General features: G+C 38.0%; 3 protein-coding genes and 1 pseudogene across 6 annotated transcripts; 1 reads left to right on the top strand and 3 right to left on the bottom strand.

The window, feature by feature from the left end:
• Window positions 1–21: 21 nt before the first annotated feature.
• On the bottom strand, window positions 22–12,667 carry LOC126618199 (7-deoxyloganetic acid glucosyltransferase-like; annotated as a pseudogene).
• On the bottom strand, window positions 6,844–7,605 carry LOC126617901 (uncharacterized). Of its 2 annotated transcripts, none has more exons than XR_007621574.1 (2): window positions 7,234–7,605; window positions 6,844–7,091 (listed from the first exon to the last, which is right to left on the bottom strand). XR_007621574.1 is itself a non-coding variant. In XM_050285988.1 (2 exons), the coding sequence occupies exons 1-2, from the start codon at window positions 7,342–7,344 to the stop codon at window positions 6,857–6,859; spliced, it is 417 nt and encodes a 138-aa protein (XP_050141945.1). In that variant the 5' UTR covers window positions 7,345–7,605; the 3' UTR covers window positions 6,844–6,856. The 2 variants fall into 2 exon arrangements, 1 of the variants encoding a protein (XP_050141945.1); XM_050285988.1 differs by having other exon boundaries at window positions 6,844–7,162.
• Window positions 12,668–12,795: 128 nt separating the features above from the next.
• On the top strand, window positions 12,796–17,255 carry LOC126617872 (uncharacterized). 3 transcript variants are annotated; one of them, XM_050285961.1, is made up of 4 exons: window positions 12,796–13,048; window positions 13,188–13,391; window positions 13,867–16,563; window positions 16,660–17,255. In XM_050285961.1, exons 3-4 carry the CDS (start codon window positions 14,011–14,013, stop codon window positions 16,936–16,938), a joined length of 2,832 nt encoding a protein of 943 aa, XP_050141918.1. In that variant the 5' UTR covers window positions 12,796–13,048; window positions 13,188–13,391; window positions 13,867–14,010; the 3' UTR covers window positions 16,939–17,255. The 3 variants fall into 3 exon arrangements, with proteins under 3 accessions (XP_050141918.1, XP_050141919.1, XP_050141917.1); XM_050285962.1 differs by having other exon boundaries at window positions 13,188–13,374; XM_050285960.1 differs by lacking the exon at window positions 13,188–13,391.
• A 169-nt stretch (window positions 17,256–17,424) lies between these two features.
• LOC126617894 (uncharacterized) lies at window positions 17,425–19,141 on the bottom strand. Its single transcript, XM_050285983.1, has 3 exons — window positions 18,923–19,141; window positions 18,220–18,409; window positions 17,425–18,074 (listed from the first exon to the last, which is right to left on the bottom strand). The coding sequence occupies exons 1-3, from the start codon at window positions 18,953–18,955 to the stop codon at window positions 17,497–17,499; spliced, it is 801 nt and encodes a 266-aa protein (XP_050141940.1). The 5' UTR covers window positions 18,956–19,141; the 3' UTR covers window positions 17,425–17,496.
• Window positions 19,142–21,178: the final 2,037 nt, after the last annotated feature.

The following is a 21,178-nucleotide window of genomic DNA, read 5'->3' on the forward strand; positions in this document are numbered from 1 at the left end:
TTTCATTGTTAACAGACCTGTCAAAGGTGGGCACTTTTTCTTCTCCGGAGGTGGTTTAAAATCCAACGGCAATCGAGGCTCAAACAGCTTATCTGCAAAGTCCAAAAAGAGCAAACCTAAAGTATCATTTTCTCCACCATGGATCTCTCACATGTGTCCTTCATATCAATTCCAATCCTCCAAACCTCACCAATCCATCTACTAGTCACTAGTTGTTCCGCCAGTCGAGGCCAACAAAGCATCGGCACTCCCGCCTAAATGCCCTCAAGGATCGAGTTCCACCCACATTGGGTTACAAACCCTCCCACAGCTTTGTGAGCCAAGACCTCTTCTTGGGAAAATTTTTAGTTATGACGAGAACACTAAAAAATCTCTCTTCTTCTTGGAGGGCCCACTCCACTAGCTATTGTTAAGCTATATCAAATGATTGCACATATACTGTAATCTTGTATATTGAATCAAGAACAGAGGAGATAGAGAGAAAGAGACTAGAGAGAAGTTAGAGAGAGAGAAGAACAATCTGATATATTTCTTAATGAGTAAGTAATTACATGATGAGTTCTTATATATAGTTACATATAACAGCTAACTAACTAACTACAGTAAGATTGTGACAAGTGTCACAATGTTAAAGCATTATACTCTAACATCCCCCCTCAAGATCATGCTTTTATGAGCCAAGCATGAGATTGCTGCAATGAGTTCTGAAAAGAGGACCACTCAAGCCCTTGGTAAGAATATCAGCAAACTGCTCTTGAGAAGACACAAATTGCACGGATAGTTGTTTCTGTGATACCCTTTCTCGAATAAAATGCACGTCGACTTCGATGTGTTTGGTCTTTTGATGCTGAACAGGGTTGAAAGACAAGGCAATGGCTGACAGATTGTCACAAAAGAGTACAGGCACACGAGGTAAGGGAATATGCAGAAAAGCTAATAACTATTTGATCCAATCCAACTCAGCGGATGTAAACGATAAAGCTCGGTATTCAGCTTCTGTTGAGGATCGAGAAATAGTTTGTTGCTTCTTAGAGGACCATGAAATCGGACTATTGCCCAAAAAGACCACCAAACCAGTAGTAGATCTCCTGTCATTAGGGTTCCCTGCCCAATCAGCATCACTAAAAGCCTTCAACTGCAAATCTCCTCTAGTATATGATATATCAAACTGCAGTGTGCCCTTCAGATATCGTAATATGCATTTAACCGCAATAAAATGGGACACCATTGGATTCTGCATGAACTGACAAACTTGGTGTACAGAAAAAGCAATGTCGGGCCGTGTAAAAGTCAAGTATTGTAGAGCCTTTACAATACTTCTATACAACGTAGGATTGGAATAAGGTTCCCCATCCTCCTTGAGTAACCTGTTGTAAGGAAGACATGGTGTATCACACGGTTTGGCTTCAAGCATGTCAGATTTAACCAAAAAATCCTCAACATATTTGGTTTGTGACAGAAACAAACCATTTGCAGTCTTAATGATTTGAATCCCTAAGAAATGGTAGAGTAAGCCTAAGTCCTTGATATCAAACTCAGTGGTGAAAGCACTAATAACCTGTGTAATTGCACCAGAAGCATTGCCAGTTATAATAACGTCATCCACATGGAGAAGCAACACCACAATTTCATGATCAACATGCTTAACAAACAGAGATGAGTCAGAATATGTGTTCTCAAATCCTAAAGAAGGAAGAAACTGAGTAAATCGTTCATTCCAAGCCCTAGGAGCCTGCCTGAGACCATATAGAGATTTATGTAGCTTACACATGAGATGAGGATGGGTTGGATCTTCAAAACCTGAAGGTTGAGACATGTAGACCTCCTCTTGTAGGATGCCATGCAGGAATGCATTTTTAACATCCAATTGGCGAAGAGACCAATTAAAATGTGTAGTAAGAGCAAGAACTAACCGTACTATAGTAGGTTTCACTACAGGGCTAAAAGTCTCCCCATAATCCAATCCAGGTTCTTGACTGAAGCCCTTAGCAACTAACCGGGCTTTGTGTCTGGTAATAGACCCATCTGAGTGTCTCTTAATCTTGAAAATCCATTTACATCCAACCAGGTTCTTGTGTGTTGGTAAGTGAACAAGACTCCAAGTGCCTTGAGCATGTAAAGCATTAACTTCTTCTTTCATGGCTGCTAACCACCCAGGTACTTTGATGGCAGACTTATAGCTAGCTGGTTCAACCAAGGATAGATCAGTTCCCCCAGAATCTTGAACACTGGCTAAGAGAGCCTTCTTTTTAAAAATCCCATTTTTGCTTCTGGTTTGCATAGGATGCAAATTAAGTGGAGGAATGGGCAAAACTACTTGCAGAGTATCAGGATTAAAATCAGGTATTCCTGATCCAAAATTGGAACTTATGTCAGGTACCACAGGGATCTGAGAAGAGACTTGAATTGGAGTAGTAATGGACTGAGAACTTGGAGAGACTTCAGGTAAATCCAAGGCAGAAGGTGTTACTGATGATGATGCAGTAATAGATATACGAGAAGGTTGATAAGGTGATTCTGGGATAAAGGAGACAACTCTATTTTCTGGAGTAACTAGAGGTGCAGGACAATTGAAACTAGGACAGACTTGTGGTGATGAAACTGTGTTGGAAGATGTAGTCAATAATTCTGTGTAGGGAAAATGTTGTTCATCAAAGATAACATGCCTCGAAACAAACACTTTCTTTGTAGACACATGATAGCACAGATAGCCTTTATATTTTGTGGCATACCCAAGGAACACACACTTTGTAGTTTTAGCTTGTAATTTGGTACTATTATATGGTTTGAGGAGTGGAAAACAAGCACATTCAAAAATTCGAAGATGTGTAAGAATTGGATATGTCCCAAATAGGATCTCAAAAGGAGATTTGTGATGAAGTACAGCAGTAGGCATTCGATTGATGAGATAGGTGGCTGTTTGACAAGCATAAGACTAGAACTGACATGGCAACTTGGCTGTTTTAGTAGGGTGATAGTGGTTTCAATGATATGCCTATGCTTCCTTTCAGCTACCCCATTTTGTTCAGGGGTATATGGACAAGATAGTTGATGTGAAATGCCTTTTTCAAGAAGAAAATGTTTCAATTTGTGGCTGGTATACTCTCCCCCCCCTATCAGATTGAAGAATTTTAATTGTGGTAGAAAACTGAGTAACAACAAAGGAATGAAAAGCAACAAATGTAGAGAACAAATCAGACTTGTTTATTAAGGGGAAAATCCAGCAATATCTAGTACATTCATCTATAAAGATGGTGTAGTATTTATAACCATCAACTGATATACATGGTGCAGGACCCCACAAATCAGTATGAATAGTTTCAAAAGGAATGACAGACTTATTGACATGTTTTGGAAAAGATAGCTTGCTAAATTTCCCTTCTAGATAGGTATGACATAGCATAGGTAATGAGGTTTTGGGAACAGGTACATTAGCTTTATGCAACATCAGAGAGACAACATTATTGGTGGGATGACCTAACCTATGGTGCCACATATTAGTTTGAACAAGTTGTCCAAGAAATGCCTTAGCTTGATTATTCTTCTGGAAATTTGAAGTGGACAAAGAGTGGATAGGATACAACCCATTACTGCACAAGCCTCTGTAAAAGATCCTCCATGTGGCTTTGTCCTGAATCCAAAAACAAAAGGCATCAAATATAAGCCAGCAATTATTGTCAAGGCAAATTCGATGTACTGACAACAGGTTCTGAGTTAATTGAGGAACACAGAGCACAGAGTTCAATTTGATTAGAGAAACTGATGTATGAATAGTAGAATGACCAACATGAGATACTTTCAAACCTTCCCCATTTGCAGTGTGAATGGTTTCATTTGTTGGATATGGTGAGGCCAGTGACAGATTAGTCAAATCAGCTGTCATATGATTGGTGGCTCTAGAGTCCGTGAGCCATACCTGAGAATGACCTGAAGAACTTGATGACTGAGGTGCAGAATTGAACACTGTGTGCATGGCTTGCATAGGGGGTTGTTGTGCATGAAACTGAGAAGGTGTGAATGAGGAATGCTAAGGATGAGCTTGATATGAATTGTACTGAACAGGCTGTGGTTGCATAGCATAGAAGGACTGTGGAGAAACAGAAGTAGTGGTATGCATTCCCATGTAGTTTGGACCCTTATCATTATAGAAGCAATACCAAGTGGTATTATTACTTCGACCACATATGTGACATTTGGTTTTCTCGTGTGAAGAGGCTCCACAGAATGGGGCAGTATGTCCCTCAGAATTGCACAACTGACAAATTTGAAGCATAGGTGCATAATGACTTCCAAACTGTTGACCAGGAGATGGACAAAGAACTCCAGGATTAGGGTTGGGAAGCACATGTGCCATAGGGGAAAACACGGGTCTAGAATTATAAAATCTCGAGCCCTGATTGAAACGACCTTTGCCCTTGTTCTTGTTCCCATTATAGGGTTTAAAACCTCCAGTGGCTACTTGAGATTGACCATGATGAGGAGAGAAACCCTGAGACTAAAACGAAGCCCCTTTTGTGTAAGTGGAACCTGTATTAGCAACCATAGCTTTCATAAGAGGATTATGAACTAAATTTTCAACAATGATTTCCTCTGCAAGTAACTGTGATCGAAAATCTTTCAGTGAAATCACACTTTCACGCCCCCTGATAACACACCTGAAAGTGTTATACTCAGCAGGTAAACCATTCAAAGCAAGAATAACAATGTCTTCATCCGCAAAATAGACCCTAGCAGCAGACAAATAATCCTTAGCTTCCTTAATGCAATGAAGATATTGAGAAATCGAATCGGACCCCTTTTTAATTGTTTGCAAATTTGATTTCATCTGAAAAATGCTAGTCCTAGATATAGTGGAGAATTGTTCCTTTAACCTAATCCACAGATCCTTGGAGCTAGTACTACCAATCACACAGGACATAGCAATAGGTGATAAAGTGGCAGTAATCAATTGCATAATAGCTCTATCATGCATTTTCCATACTATGTATTCATCAGTTGGAGAAGAAGAAGAGATACCAGATTCACCTAAGGACGAAGCATATTGAGATGGACAGGCGATCGAACCATCAACATACCCCATGATGCCATTGTTGTCAAGCAAAAGTTGCATTTGGAAGTGATAATTGAGATAGTTCGAATCATCAAGCTTGACATTAACCGACGTAGAAATGGAGGAAATCAGGCCCGTAATCGGAGATTGAAGTAGTTGGAGGTGCGAAGCAGTCACCATTATGAATTCAAGATCAACTTGTCAGTGAGACAATACAACAAACACTAGGTGTGCAGAATTCAGCAAGTACCGAGGAAGAACAGAAGAACGATACGAAACCCTAGAAATTGCAGAAAGTAGAAATTGGAGAAGACAAAGTCGGATCGAAGAAAGAAAACCAATCCGAATCAGAGAAGGCGGAAGTCACAGAGGATCAAATCTTCAAGCGTAAGCAACAATGGCGATTGATACCATGTTAAGCTATATCAAATTATTGTACATATATTGTAATCTTGTATATTGAATCAAGAATAGAGGAGATAGAGAGAAAGAGACTAGAGAGAAGTTAGAGAGAGAGAAGAACAATCTAATATATTTCTTAATGAGTAAGTAATTACATGATGAGTTCTTATATATAGTTACATATAACAGCTAACTAACTAACTACAGTAAGATTGTGACAAGTGTCACAATGCTAAAGCACTATACTCTAACAGCTATAAGATCCCAATCTTTCGGAATCACGTGCTCTCCTTGCTCCCCCGAAAGCGTATCTGACCGCACCACCCATATAAATTGTTTCCCGCAACTGACCAAGCCGTGCCAAAGTTCAAACAATTAGTCATGTGTCAGCATCACCAAGCTGCCAAAGCTAACATAAATAACAGATCTCACTTGTTCAGAGTCCAACCACACCATGCAACGACAGTATTCTTGGCGTAAACTTGGGGGAAAAGTGTGGCTATGTGGGAGAGAATTGAGGCTTCGAGGCCGTCGAAGGCGTTGACTATTAAAGTAGAAGCACGAGTAATAGCTTTTGGTCTCTTCCATGAAAAATTTGGTAATTGGGTGGTCAATTGGATATTTGCAAAAGCTTGGTAGGTCTCGGCGCCGTAAAAGGCCTTCCATCCCCGGAGTGTTGCTAATCTTCTTATCCATGTCTTCATCTGTTTCAAAGTTAGAAGTAGATTTTGCATGACTAGTCATGGTAAAAATATGAAATGGACTTAATTTTAAAAAAAAAAAAAAAAAAAAATTGCTAGGAAGAATTGTACCACGTATACCGATATTACAGGAGACCTTTTTATATTGGCGGAATAAAAAGTGCTACTGGTCACGACAAAATAAGTTCATTAGATGTATCTAGATGTTTGAATATTGAAGGACATGACATATTTTCTTTGTTTTGTTAATGAGACAATTCATTAAATTTTATTCTATGACGAAATCAAGCAAGTAAAATAGACAATTTGTCTTCCTAATTTTACTAGCCTCTCTTTGATTCTCACTTGCCTAACTCTATACTGCTATATCGTAAAAATAAAGAATAAAGAATTGCAAGATTTTGTTGTCAAGCATCAATATAGTTCTTTAAATTTTGATTAACAGCTATTATAAAAGAGGTTTGAACTCAAAGACTTCATCTCATAAAGTGGAAAATAATCATGTCCTATGATATCAAAAATGCTACTCTAATCACATCTTCTATTTGTACTAGTTTATGTATTGATGGGCTCTATCTCCATTAAAAATATGATAAAAATGTGGTATGAAAATACAATAAATTTAACATTACTCATTGTTGTAGACATGTAGCTATCACTACATATATTATTATTGATGCTAATCAGTGTTCTAAAAAACGACCTAGGCACTGGGCGGTGGAGCTCCGACCTGATTTAGACCAAAACGTTCAGTTAGGCGGGGAGGACTTAGGCGGTCGCCTAGGCGCTGGCTAGGCGCCTGAGGTGGACTAGGCGGCAATCTAGGCGGTTTGAATCTCACTGCAAATCCCAAACTTTGCTGCAATTTTAGCAACGAATCTACAACTTCCGATCTCGTACGTAGCAGCAGAGCCCCTACGAATTTTTGCAGCTTGTCTCTATGAAGATGAGGGAAGAGCGAGTTAAGCTCAGATTGGGCACTATCATGAATATTTCTAGTAGAAGTTACCTGCAAAGGAGATGCATGCACCATGAAACTTGTATCCAAAAGATCTAGCCAAATCAAATATCAGTGCTTACCTTTGCTCTCTGTTCTTCGACTTCTGAAGTTAGGTTGTCAATTTGTGTTCTCAAAGAAGCTAATTGAGTCTCTGAACATGCAAGTTCCTTTATAGCAGCTTCTTTTTCCATAATAAGCTTCTCTTTTTCATTCTCATGCCCCTAGCAGTGAATAAAATCATGTCACAAAATGAGGGAAAATAGTTTGAGAAAAGAGTCTGAGAGAGTGCAAAGAGAGAGAGAAAGAGAGAGAGAGAGAGAGAGAGAGAGAGAGAGAGAGAGAGAGACTTCAAACATTTCTATGTGGTACTGGTAGCAAACTGGGATCTCAAATCCAAGATGGTTTTAACTTTTAATTATGAAATTGAAAACCATGGGATGGTTTAAATGATGAAAACCACCTTGGGTGGACGACTGATGGTTTTAATGGTGAGGGGATGACTGATGGTTTTAACTTTTAATAATGAAAACCACTCACTATGTGAGGTTTTTATATTTTTAAAAGTTTGGGATATATTTTATATATATATATATGTTATATAAATTATAAATTATTTAGATAATATTTGATTTTTTTTTCATAGGCAAGTATATTATATATTTACATAAAATATTCACAAATGTATGTTCTTCTATAAGAAATAATATATTAGTCAAGAATTATTTACATTTGATATGGTAAATTTAATTAATTCATAAAATATATAAGAAATTTACCTAAATCCGCCTAGACTCTTCCTAGCCGCCTAGGCGCTAGGCACTAGTTCACCGCCCGACTAGCGCCTAGCGTTTTTTAGAACCTTGATGCTGATTTTTTTTTTTTTTAGGGTTACGTACCCTTTAAAACGTTATCATTTTGACACATGGCATCATGATGTCCAACTCAAGCAAAAATTTAATTGAATTAAAAAGAAATTTGGAAAAGAAAACGAGAGAAGAATGAGTGTGTATGTGACCTAGGAAGGGGACGTTGCCTTGTTGAATGAGATTTGGAATGCAGGAGTAAGACCAGAAACCACAATCGTTGATGATAGAGATAGCCATGACGGGAACGATGACCTTCTCTGCCACATCAATTGCGAAACACATGATTTCATCTGTTATGACACAACTCAAAGGAGGACAGCGAGTGGTGGTCGAACCATACGACTCGTCGTTCCTTGTGGTTAGGGTTATGAGCAAATCACGTTGTTTGGGTTAGTATTTGAATAATGGGCTAGACTGAAAGAAGGCCTAAAGATGTCAAAACAAGGAGAATCTACCCGAAGCCTAGCATCAAGCCCAAAAGCAAACTGAAGCATTCTCAGCCAAAACATAAGCCACGTGTTTATGAAGGAAGTGACAAATGATGGAGACCAATAGAGTTCCGCCGTCACCTTAACAATCCTATGTAATTTTGCTAACTGCTTATGAATTACACATGCAACTTTGAATGTTAGGTTTTTCTAATGCATATTTTCCTCCTGATATTCAAGTAAGAACGTATATCTAACATTCAATCCGTCTGTGATATTCAAATCAAATGTAAACATGCATGACTCATTAAATTTTGTGAAAACCCTTTGAAAACCATGCAACACCTAAGAGTGTGATATTCGCCTTAAATGAAATTACAATTATCAATCATAAGAAGCCATAGTCATTCCTTCGGTGATATTGCGACCGAATTGCATCCAATTACTTATCTAAACATCCTAATGGTGATCAAGCACTAAGAAATAAGAATAGTTTAAACACAATGATTAATAATTCAAAATATGCATGCATAATATTATAAGCAATTAAATAAAGACTACCTATTCATGCTAAGGCTCATGGCCTGACCCTAGCAAAAGAAATTAGTTATGCACAACCATACAACAAATTATTATTGAAAACATAGATAAAAAAAACACCTGGTAAATAAACTTCAATCATCAAAAGCTCTCTAAGTCGAATTCTCCAAAGTAGTGCGCAAAGAACCCTAATGGCTAAATAGCCTTAGTTATACTAATACAAAATAAAATTCTTTCCAGAAAAAATCTTCTAAAAAGTAGAAAACAAATAACTTAAGAGAAACTAGGAAACTTAATCTTAATCAAATATGGAAAATCTGCCCAGCCACAAATCAGTCACGATTCTGGACCTTCAAGGTTTCAAAACAGGCCCAAAATGACTTGAATTAAAGATTAGGACATCCTCTCCAAGTTCCAAGAAAAGCCCAACACCAAAAACCATCATCTTCCAGCCTAAAAGTTGCAAATAAACCCAAAAAATATCATTTTGTCAGCACTGAGCGCTGCTCTTTTATTTCATCGCCATAAAGTATCCACTTGGTAAAAAATTCTAAAACTTTGATATGAACAAGTTGAAAGACTAACGAACAACCTCCAATTAGAATCACTTCAAAATTCATCCGTTTGATTACTTTTTGCTTAAGAAGAAGCGAATGTGGTACATTGAGAATATAAATCAAAGTGTCAAAATCTCACTAAAATAATTACTAAAATATACTAAGAATAGGGTCCAATATATAATATGAAATCGACTCATCAACAGTCCACCTTATGGAGACCGGAAAGATTCACAGAAACATTTCGGCCTTTAACATTGAGTTGGGTAGAAATGTCTGTAAAATTTATCATGGCTTAACGTTGAAGTCGCTTGTTGGAGGGTTAAGAGAGTTTATAAGGAGTTCATGATTCTCTTTTTTAAATAATTAATAGTACGTACCAAACAGGTTTTTATTTTCACAAATTGTTGGCGATATAGTCTATGAGCACAAATCTTTAAAATGACATGTTCTTGTTTTAATTTTCAGAGAATGTTAGAGAAATTATTTCAGAAAACATCAAGGACGGGCCCAATTATTTCTTATCTTTGGGTTTTCTTGGTGTATTCAATTGTGATTTTGATGGACTTTAAAAGAGTTGATATTTTAAATGGTATTTAATCAAGATTTTTAATTAGCTAGTCCATGAAAATATAAGAGTATGCAATCAAGATTTTATTTATGATTTGCCACTTAGTACTATGATCTAATGTTATTCCTATTCATTTATAAGTAAGAGGTCTTAAGTTTGATTGTCGCTAAAGGAGAATTCGAACCACATTATTACTAACTCATTGTGAGGAAGAAACATAACCATTCCTTTCCACCATCATGAAATGATGACATTCTGTTTCTCATTTCAGTTTCTATTTCACTTTTATTAATTTTTATGTCAGCACTACACGAAATTATAATGAATTTTAAGTCCTCGTCTCAAGGAACATAAAAGAACTTAATAACCAGGGTCCTACTCGATACACAACCATTTGGTTAAAAAGTCAAATTAACGCTCAACTTTCACACACACACACTTAACACACAAATATTGTCTGTTGGCAGCCTTCAACAGTGGCAAACCTATTCTCTCTTTCCCTCGAGCTATCTCGTGGCATTGAGACCGAAAGCAACACTCGAGATAAATACATGTTAAGCCAGTCTAGACTCTATCCGAGTTTTGACACCAACATAGATGATCTTAGTTAAGAAATATATAAGATGACAAGTGGGAGGCGCTTTTTACTTCTTAAGAATTTTTTACATAGGCTTGCTCATCCTTTTTCTGTCTTCGTTAACGTTGTATTATGTTATTATGTTTATTGCAGTTGTTTGTTAGATCACTTGAATAAAATACGACAAAAAATACAGTATTTTTATTGAAGATTTGTATGTGAAATTTCAATCAAGAAACAAGAATATAGATAAAAGGGAGAGAGGAGAGAGACTTGATCCCCATGTACATGTGCAAGAATCCACAAACTCTCGTTGGTTTTCTGTGCAAAAGAAATTCCTCTATTTACAATTAATGGTTGGTTTTGGTAGATTAGGAGATGATAAATTAGGAGACCACGATCTCTTAAGCATTGCAATGATACATAACGCTCAGTGATACGAGTTTTACAAAAGATCTAATTATTGGTAAAGTTCATTAAATCTCTTATGCAAAATCTAACTGACGATTTTCTAGATTACTCAATAGTGCATACCATAGAAGAAAATTTAATAGAAGCATGTCTTGGTTCACTTCTCCTTGCATAATGTTGCCAAATCTACAAACCAAAAGCCAAAAAAGTCAAGTGAAGCTTGGAGAGGAGAAGCTTTTACGGTCCTTGTGTTCTTATTTCAGCTTTTCACTTTAAGTTATATGCTCTTTAGTCTTTCCCCTTTAATCATGGACAGAGAGATCTTGCTTTACTATGCACAAAAGGGCAAATACCGAATGAAAAATGTAAAGACCGCCTACATGGTAAAGTTAATTGGAAGAGGATGAAGGCTATGGGAAAAAATTTTGAATTTAACACTTTTATTTTCTACTTATGACTCTTTCTTGAGTTTTGAGCTAAAACTAATGGTCGAAGAAGGACAGAGATCCTCATCGAATCTCACTGTTCGGAGCTCAAAGACCAGGCAATCTACACCACTCAAACTGAATGCGCGGTCCCAATTTAGGACTAAAAACGAGAAGTAGCTTATAAGAAGAAAATGAATGTGCAAAAATCAGTAGAGGCGCCTCAACAGTCTTCTAGATCTAGATTTATTTTTGTTGTAAAAAAAATGAGAGAGAGAGATTGAATGACCTCAAATTTCAACACTCTCACATGCACGGACCAATTCCTGCTAATAGAATAAAGGACATGTAAAAAAGCAAAACCTCCAATGAAATGTGGGAAAATAACTTGGACTGATCTTAATCTCATTTTTCGGGATTCTTACATTAATTTTCCTTTCTCTATTCTCTTTCCATTTCTTTGTGTCTTGTCCTTGTCACATTCCAATCTTCTATTGCTGGTAAATTGTATGTATTCCAATTTGGGAATATTGGGTAGCTTCATTCACACTTTTAGTTTCTTCTTCTGTGCTCATTTTCTTTTTCCTTCAACGAATTTGGATCCTATCGGGATTTTACTATCCGAAGTTTAAAGACAAAAACTTACTTTAACTCGATTATGTTAGTTTGAAGTTTAAATCAAACGCATCTCAATTATGATGTTACACTAATCTAATGTGTAGCATGAGGTCTAAAGTGAACCCCAAGTGTAATTTGATACCTAAATTGAACTCGATATGTAATTTAGTCGTAAATTGAACTCAGTGTGTAATTTGAGACCTAATTTAAACAAGAATGGACAATATTCCCGCTTATATAAGATATAAACCAACCAGAATGAGGCAAACGCACCTTTATCTTTCTTTAATGGTTTACATAATAATTAGAGATGTATACTTTGGGCTAGATCGTATAAAGAAAAGAACAAAGGTTAAGTCAATGTTAAGGAACCCTAATTCCAAATAAAACCAAAACAAAGCAAGAAAATCCCCTAATCCTAAAACCTAATCATACGGCAGGCGCCTAAAGCCATAAGCCCAGCTCCAATCAGAGCGGTCCGCTGACGTAAGCCAGGAGTACTTTTCGGGACCCACACACATCGTAGGGATCCGTGATAAAGAAAGAAGTCGCCTTGTGGGACCCCCCCGATAGCCACCTCACCCTACAATGATGTGACCCCATTCAACATCATAGCCTCATACCCACACATCCTTCACTCCATCTCAGCCGTCCGATCAAATAACCCCCGCTCTCTCTCCCACTTTCTCTCTCTAGCTCAGGCTGAGAGAGTCAGCAAAAGCTCAGTGACAGTGTGAGAGTTAGCAGATTTGTCTCTGTCCTCTCTCTCTCCCCCCTCTGAATCCTCACCTCCTCCGCCTCCGGTGGAACGAAAGCGCACCGTTTCCCACGCACACGGATTCCACGAACAGCCGGATTGAACGGACCGCAACAGCGGTGGCGCTCGCGGCTTTTTTCTGGCGGTAAAGTTCTTTTCTTTGCTTATAATCTACGTCGCTTCGCGGTTTTTTTACTCTTGGTTGTTACGTTTCGGATCTGTATCGGAAACGCCGCGTTTCGGCAAATGCGTTTCGTTGCTAAAAGAACTTGTGCTTTCTTTAGTTTCCAGAAAGTTCGTCGCGAAATTTATTAGCGCATTTGGAATTCTTTTGTGTATTTTGCGCTCTGGTTGGTTGCCGAGAAAGTGGAGAAAATAAAAGGCTTATTTTGTGCTCCGTTTGGTTGCCGAGAAAGTGGAAGGAAAACAAAAGACGATGAATTGTTTTAGCTTGGAATGTCGCTGCTTATGGTTAGAAACTTGCGAAAGTAAAAAGCTTTATCTTGATTCTTGCGCGTTTTGCATTTTCCTTCGTTTTCTTTGCAACCAAACAGAAAATAAAAGCTTCAAGTTTTTTCTTTTTCTGCTGTTTGGTTGCCATTTGTGTTATGCTTTTTAAGATCTATGAGTGTCTTGCTGTCAATGTGGCATTCATGTGCTTTGATCTTGCATTTAATCTTGGAAATTCCATATTTGTAAGATGAAATAATAGTTTCATAGAAATAGTTATATTTCCTTTTAGACAGATCTCTTATTTTGTTCTTAATCTGTGACAAAATTGGAATGTGATAATCGTTTTTCGCTGTTAAACTGCCATCTGAATTTGATTCTTCGAACAAAATGGTCGAAATACCAGAGTCTCTCAACTGTATTTTAGATCCCTGATTTGGTACCTGTGCTTAGGATTTGATTAGGGGAAATGTATCTCACATCAATGTGATTATTTGCATTTTTTTTTTTCAGAATTTAAGGTTGGATTAGAGAGAGAGAGAGCAAATTTTCGCAATGGTTTCCTTGGTAATATTTGAAAGTGAAGCTCAAAAGCTACAATGCAATCGGATGTATGTCTAAGTAGTCACTTTGTAGAAATAGAATCTGCTGTTGGATATGGGATTCAGTTTAGAGCAACGAAATAGTTCAAAAGAGCAGAACAAGTCCAGCATAGAGGACAATGTTGTACAGCCCCAAACGAGTCGTAGAACAAGGCATATAGAGAAGGCGAAAGTGAGAACTGGTGCTGGTTTGAAGCAGAATGATCTGCATCAGAATGCAAGACAAGATGCAGGTGATGGTGCTTCAGGCCAAGAAAAATTTTCGGGAAATCGATCTAGAGAGAGTGTGAAGGGGAATAATGCAGGTAAAGTTGATGAGCTTGTCAAGCACATGTCAAACTTGCCCGGTTATCTTCAGCGCCCTGAGAGAGGAGAAAAGATCCAAGAAAAGGTTTTGAATGTTGGAGTTCTGGATTGGGGTCGACTAGAGAAATGGAAGCACAAACAGAAGCCTTTTCCCGAAAAAGGTAGCGGTAGTTCATCCTCAGAAAGGACTACTGGAAAGTCTACATCATCTGTTGTAGTTCACAATGGGACAAATGCTGAAGAACTCTCTTCAGGTTGTTCTAGTCTCAAGTCGTCTCAAAAGGATGGCCTTTCGCAGGGTGTCAAACCATCTGTGCATAAAGATGTGCGCTTCATAGACTCTAAAACTGCTTCGAAGAATGCCATTTATGGGCAGAAAAAGATATCCATTCCCTATCGGTCCCTTGGAAGAAATCACTCAGATATGATGCTCGATAAGGGGAAGGAAAAAGATTCAGATCAGAAGTTCACATCAGAAACGGGCAATATGGCAGCAAACTTGAAAAGCTATGGAGTCTCTCTCAATCAAAAGCACGAGATGAGCACTAGGCATGGTCGAGCTAAAAAAACCAAGGACCTGCAAGAATCGGATATCAAGAGGAAGGATATTGATCAAGGAATCATTACGGAAAAGGGAGTTCCTTCATCCAAGCTCGAAGGTTTTGATGTCTCACTCAGTTCAGAGGGAAAGACAATTGCTTGTCATGGTAAAACTGAGAAAAGGGTGGAGGAGCTGCACAAATCAGTTACCAATCTAGCTCATCAACACTGCCCTTCTGCAGAGAATCCCGTTGTTGTCTCACCACCAAAGGAACTACCCCAAAATGACTTTCCAGAGGTACTCCAGCTTTCAAAACCAAGAGCATCATGGGATGAGTGTATGGCAGAAGCTGATAAAATTAGCTTCTCGGGCAACTTTTCGACCAAAGAGATGGACTTTGCCGAATTCTCTTCTGAAGTTTCACACTCATGCCCACTGCCTTCTGCAGTTGAGACTAATACAGCATCAAACATGTTGCTAAATAGCACAATCAACGGTAACAGTGTGGGGCTTTCCTTTGTTCCATCTCACATGCGTCGATGCTCAACACAAGACCTCCTCTATGATGATAAATTTGTACATAAGAAAAATTCAGAGAAATTGCTTACCCGTTCAAGCTTTGATACTTCGATTACATTGGATCAAGAAGATGTTGAACTGGCAACTAGAAAAGGCAGAAGCCCAACTCCCATTCGCCGGTTTAACTTCAGCTTAGGCCGGCTTGGTAGAAGTCTCAGTTTTAAGGAAATTTCAGATATTCCACGGTTGAGTTCCACATATACGATGGTCAAATCAGGTCCTGTGAGATCTGGAACTTCTGATTTTCCAGATAATCCAAACAGAGAGAAAGCAAGTACTCATAACCGAGCTAGGTCAAGCCCGTTAAGAAGGCTACTAGACCCAATATTAAAGCACAAGGAGGCAAATCTACACCATTCTGCTGAAGCTGTTAGACCCCCGAAATCAAATTTTAATTCCTTGGTCCCCAAGCCAATTAATATCAGCGAGTCATTAGAGAATCTGAAGGCTGAGGCATCATGGGTTAAAGCTTTTTTGCAAATAACAATCAAGAATGGACTTCCTTTGTTTAAGTTTTGGGTTGACAACAACAGCAACTGTTTTGCGGCAACCATGAAGAATTTATCATCTGGGAAGGATGATTTCTGCCAGTATTTTACATTTTACTGTATTAATGAAGTTAAGAGAAAAAGTGGTGGCTGGATGAGTCAAGGAAGTAAAGGCAAAAGTTGTCACTATGCTTACAACGTTGTTGCTCAAATGAAAGTTTCTAGCTCTGACTTATCTGATGTTAACGGGCAGGACTTGAGCAAGTATATGGTAAGAGAGGCTGTTTTGTTAGATGTTGATCTAACACAAGCAGATCAAGAATCACCTAGCGTTGTACCACATAGGGAGCTTGCTGCTGCTGTGGTCAAGTTACCTAGGAAAGACTTGAGCCATCCTGAACAGCAGAGTGATGAGGAAGTTATGGAGAAGGGCTGCGCGAAAGGTTCATCCGAGGATTACAGCTGGGAAGATAGTACTATAGTCATACTTCCAGGTGGAGTCCATAGCTCACCGAACACAGGAGAACCTTCACCATTACTTGACCGTTGGAAATCTGGTGGGTTATGTGATTGTGGAGGCTGGGATGTTGGTTGTAAGCTGCGTGTTCTCTCCAACCAGAACAAATGCTGTCGGATTCCAAAAACATCCTCCGCATGTTACCCTTTTCCAGAGACTTTTGAACTATTTGCGGAGGTATGATTTTTGTTTCAGCGAAGCACTCTATCTATATCACACAATTGATGGTGGTGTTTTAGCCAATTTGCATGTTGATTTTGTATTTCTTTTCAGGAGGGAGCTCAGCAGAACAGGCCAATCTTCAGTTTGGCACCAGGGAAGGATGGAAGCTACTCAATTGAATTCAACACGTCACTTTCTTTATTACAAGCGTTCTTCATCTGTGTTGTCGTAATCAGCAGTTGCAGACCATCAGATCTTTCAGAAGTTAGTAACGTTTTGGAGGCGAAAGAATTCCAGGAACCGAATCTGAATCGAAGTAATGGAATCCAGGTGACAGGTCCGGCAAAGTATGCTCCAAATCCACCCCTGTCACCTGTTGGGAGGGTCTAGCTTTGTCCGAGGAAATCCTTTTTGCTGTTCGAGTCCAACAATCGATGGTTTCAAACACAGCGGGAAACATCTCGTAGCCAACAAACCATTGTCGTGTGAATCCATGGATGCTCAAATTTTTTAGGGTAACTTGCATGTTATTACAGAAAACATGTATGAGTTCGGCCGTTGCTCGTTTTGTGCTGCTTTTTTACTGCATTACCATGTGTAAAGGGAAAAAACTCGAAAACCAAACTTCAACATCTTCAAAGAATGATGGTGTAAATATGCCTATGCTAGGGCATTTCAGATATGATAGTACCAATTCTCCATGCTTATCAATTCTGTTTTAGATGACGCCATGGGACATTTTACCCATATTGTGACTTCAAGTCATTACGTGTAGAAGGAGAAAATAGGCGTGCAGAAGGAGAAAATAGGCGTGCGGAAATCATTTCCTGCACAAATTTTTTAAAAGTAAAGGTTCTTAAAACCACAAAAATGTAGTTCAACTGAAATTTGAAAATGCAATATAAACCGTGAAGTTGTACATTATACATGCATTTGAGTTTGTAAAATTCACAAGTCAAGAACTGAAGCATGGTGAATACAGATAAACCATTTACCATCAATTTTCTCAAACACATTTGTTGCAAACTGTCCACCCCAACTGCTACCCTTTGTCTTCACCAACTCGACACAAGAAACATACCCGACATCCCCTCTAACGTAAACATTAACATCTTTCAGCTCAATCTCTAGTGGAAATTCGTAGTTTGCCCACACGTAGTCCCAGCTAGTCATAACATCTTCGTAACCATAGATTCCACGAGCACCCGGGTGCACGCAACAGACTTCTTTCCTTTGGGCCCAAAGGGCTTGCATTGCAGCTAAATCCCCAATCCTGAATGCCTCGTAGAATTGTGCGTTTGCTGTTCTAACAGAAGTTAGACTGTCCTGCATCAGAAGTTTGAGGCTATCACGAATTTGTGCTGCTTTGGCATAGTCCTCCTCTGCAATGGCAATGTCTAGATCACGCTCCAAGGTTTGCGCATCCAATACGATGCTTTCGCCACCGCTTGAGCTTTCCTTTGAGTCATCGCCTATCACATTACATGGTCTTAGGGGCCGCAATCGAGAGGCCTGAACAGAGGATACTGCACTGAAAAAAGTAAGAATTAAAAGTATTCAAGCCGATGCTACATTGCATTAAACGTCAATGGACTCCATTTATGGATCACGCCCTAACAAAGGTGCTCAAGAAGAGCATATAGTTTATTGTTGCAGGGAAAATAAACTTACTGGATTCTTCAGTTCGCAATTTGAGCTGACGATAACCAGGAAAGAACGGAACTTTATGCCCCCTTTCGACAGTCTTTGCTACAACTAAGTTGTTTTTCCTTGAATAGGGTGAAGAAGGAGGATGAAGCATCCCAAAAGTATAAATACAGGAACACGGCAAGCGATTAAGCTCTCCACGAAAAACATTTCCCTAAAACGTACAGATCAAAATAAGTCTAAATCAAACCAACTTGAAATCGGCAACGAAATAACAATGTAAGTAAATATGAAGGAAATCGTCAACAAATTCAAACATATTCCACTCGTTTCTTTCGTAATCTTCTAAAATCCAAAATATGAGATTCCCAACACTCAATCATAACATGGAAATTCAGAATCAAAGTGAGCTCGTTTCACAGTACAAAGATCAAAACTTGAAATTATATGCATCCGACGCAGACGTGAGTTAGGCCAGTTGTCTAGGGCAACGTGCCCGCCACATTGCACTAGAGTTCGAATCTCACTCCCCGTAAATTAGACTAGTTTGAAGCTAAATAAGCGCTCTTGGATTAATCATTATTCATCATCCACTTTGAAGATAAAGATAATTGAATTTTAGCAAATAGAAACTTAATTAAACATTATGAACTAATATATCTCAAAACGGGGAAACATACAGAGCTAAATACAAACTAAACGACATTGATAATTAACCACAACTCACATTTAGGCAGAAACCAGATCCATGAAGCGCCATGATAACAGAAGAATTTCTGCAATCCAAGCACAACCCAGAATTAAATAATTAAAATTATGAAAAGGGTAAGGATAAGGATTTAGGTTTAGGGCTTAGAGCTTAGAGCTTAGAGCTAGGGTTTTGAGCTGTCAGAGCTCCTGCTTTTAGGGTTTTCGCAGAGATGAAGTTCTGCCGGAACTGGAAAATGTAGAGTAGTATGGAGGGCACAACAAATTCGGCCCAATAAGAAGATATAATGGGCCAAGCAAGGGGCCCAAACTTTAGCCTGCTTTGGACCTTCCAGAAAAGAGGAACTTTCCAAGAAACTTCCAAGGCCAAATAACATGTTAGCTTTATCGTGTAATGGCTCCAGAACATTCCAAAGATTAGCTAATAATTACACAACTAAATAGTAATAAACACGTGAATGTCCACCATTTTCCTTGTCGAGGACAAAATTGCACCATAAAAATAGCATAAGATATATCCATTTGCTTTGTTTTTTGTTATCTTTTTCTAGGTAATTTCAATTGCTCGAACTTACTTCATTGACAACCAATTTTCTTGTTATTTTAAACTTGTACGTAGTTCTCTATTTTATTTTAGTTCTTTAAAAATTAATATTTTAAGGATTACTTTAAGGTTAAATTTTTTCATCTCTAACCATGCAAGGTTATATTTTATTACTTGTTAAGGTCAAACTTAACCTACCTTGAGGCTACATGTTTGCCCTAGGGCCAAACTTAGCATGATTCTTTTAGTCCGATTTTTTTAGCCCTTCGGTTGGGAACTGATTTTGAATATTTTAGGGCTAAATGTGGCCTATAGCTCTTGAATGATAATGCCTAATCCCATATTTTTTTTAAGGAAAAAAAAGGGACCAATCGGTGATTTCACCATGCCAGTCCACCCTTCTGGTGATCGAAAAGACTTCTAGTGACATTTCAGCCTCCCACTAACAATCATCGTGCGATTCACCAGCAGAAAAAAAAATCAAATTCAAGACGTGCCGTGTGAAGTACGGGCTTGAAATTCGTCACTAACCACTTGCCTAATCCCATATTCCAAGATTTCTGTACAATCGAATTTATGTATGTATATGTTTTGACCAAGTAACTTAATTGAGTTGCTCAAATTGTACTCTGCCAAATGTCAATTATGACATTTTGGTAATTGAAATAGTTTTGTAAAGAGCACCAACCGTACAGTACATCCATAGTCTAGATAGAGCATGGTCCTTGAATCAAAAATTAAAAAAAGATAGAACATGGTAAAAACTGGAAAACTATTGAACCTTGAACGGAATGAATGACATCTGGTAAACGGAGATATTTTTGGCTATTTTTGTAAATATGTTCTGTATGTTACAGTCTCCGTCATTAAGCGGCAAACACTAGATTGTTATTGTTGATATATTTCTATTTCTTTAAAAAATTATCATGTGTCATTCAGTAATACTTTATTTGTAAGTGAAAAGTTTTAAGTTTGATTCTCGATAAAGACGAATTTGAACTATAGTATTGCTGGCTCATTGTGAGACTAAGTCCACTATTTTTCATTAATAATATTTTTTTGTTAAAAAAATACGATCATGAGACTTACAAGAGTGGAGCTCACATAGGCTCTCCTGGGTTATAGCTTATTAGTGCAATTTAAAAAAAAAAATTATTGTAGAGGAAAATAATTTGACAGAGAATTTCCTATATTACAATGTGAGGCACAGTCACCTTTATATAATAGTGTGACTATCCTGGCAAATTACACAAATACCCTAATTCAACAGAGAGAACTAATTGTCTAATCAATTGAGGAATCAATGGCCTAATGGTTACACCAATAAGTAGTCAAACATAAATATCCTTCTACATTTGAAATTACTACTAATATTGTTTTTGACAAACGATATTATCTACTAATATCGACACTAAGGGGAGGGGGTGAGTTAGCTTCACAATGGGCTAGCGTAATGTGATTCAAACTCGTCTTTGACGAGAATTGAACATAAGACATCTCACTTATATTTACAATTACTACTAATATTTAGTCTAAAAGAAAAACCAAAATCTTATCCCATCTTAAATTTACTCTACACTTCATGCTCCAGCAACTTGTAAATATTAGCCTAGTCCTATATAAAGTGGGAAACAAAAAACACAAGTATTTAGGGTCTTATACACCCTTTTTAATTTATGGTCATCGAATTTGATAAATTAAAAAAATTAAGACATGATTTAATAAAAGTGT

The sequence above is a fragment of the Malus sylvestris genome, chromosome 4 (assembly GCF_916048215.2).
Source record: "Malus sylvestris chromosome 4, drMalSylv7.2, whole genome shotgun sequence".
Lineage (NCBI taxonomy): Eukaryota > Viridiplantae > Streptophyta > Magnoliopsida > Rosales > Rosaceae > Malus > Malus sylvestris.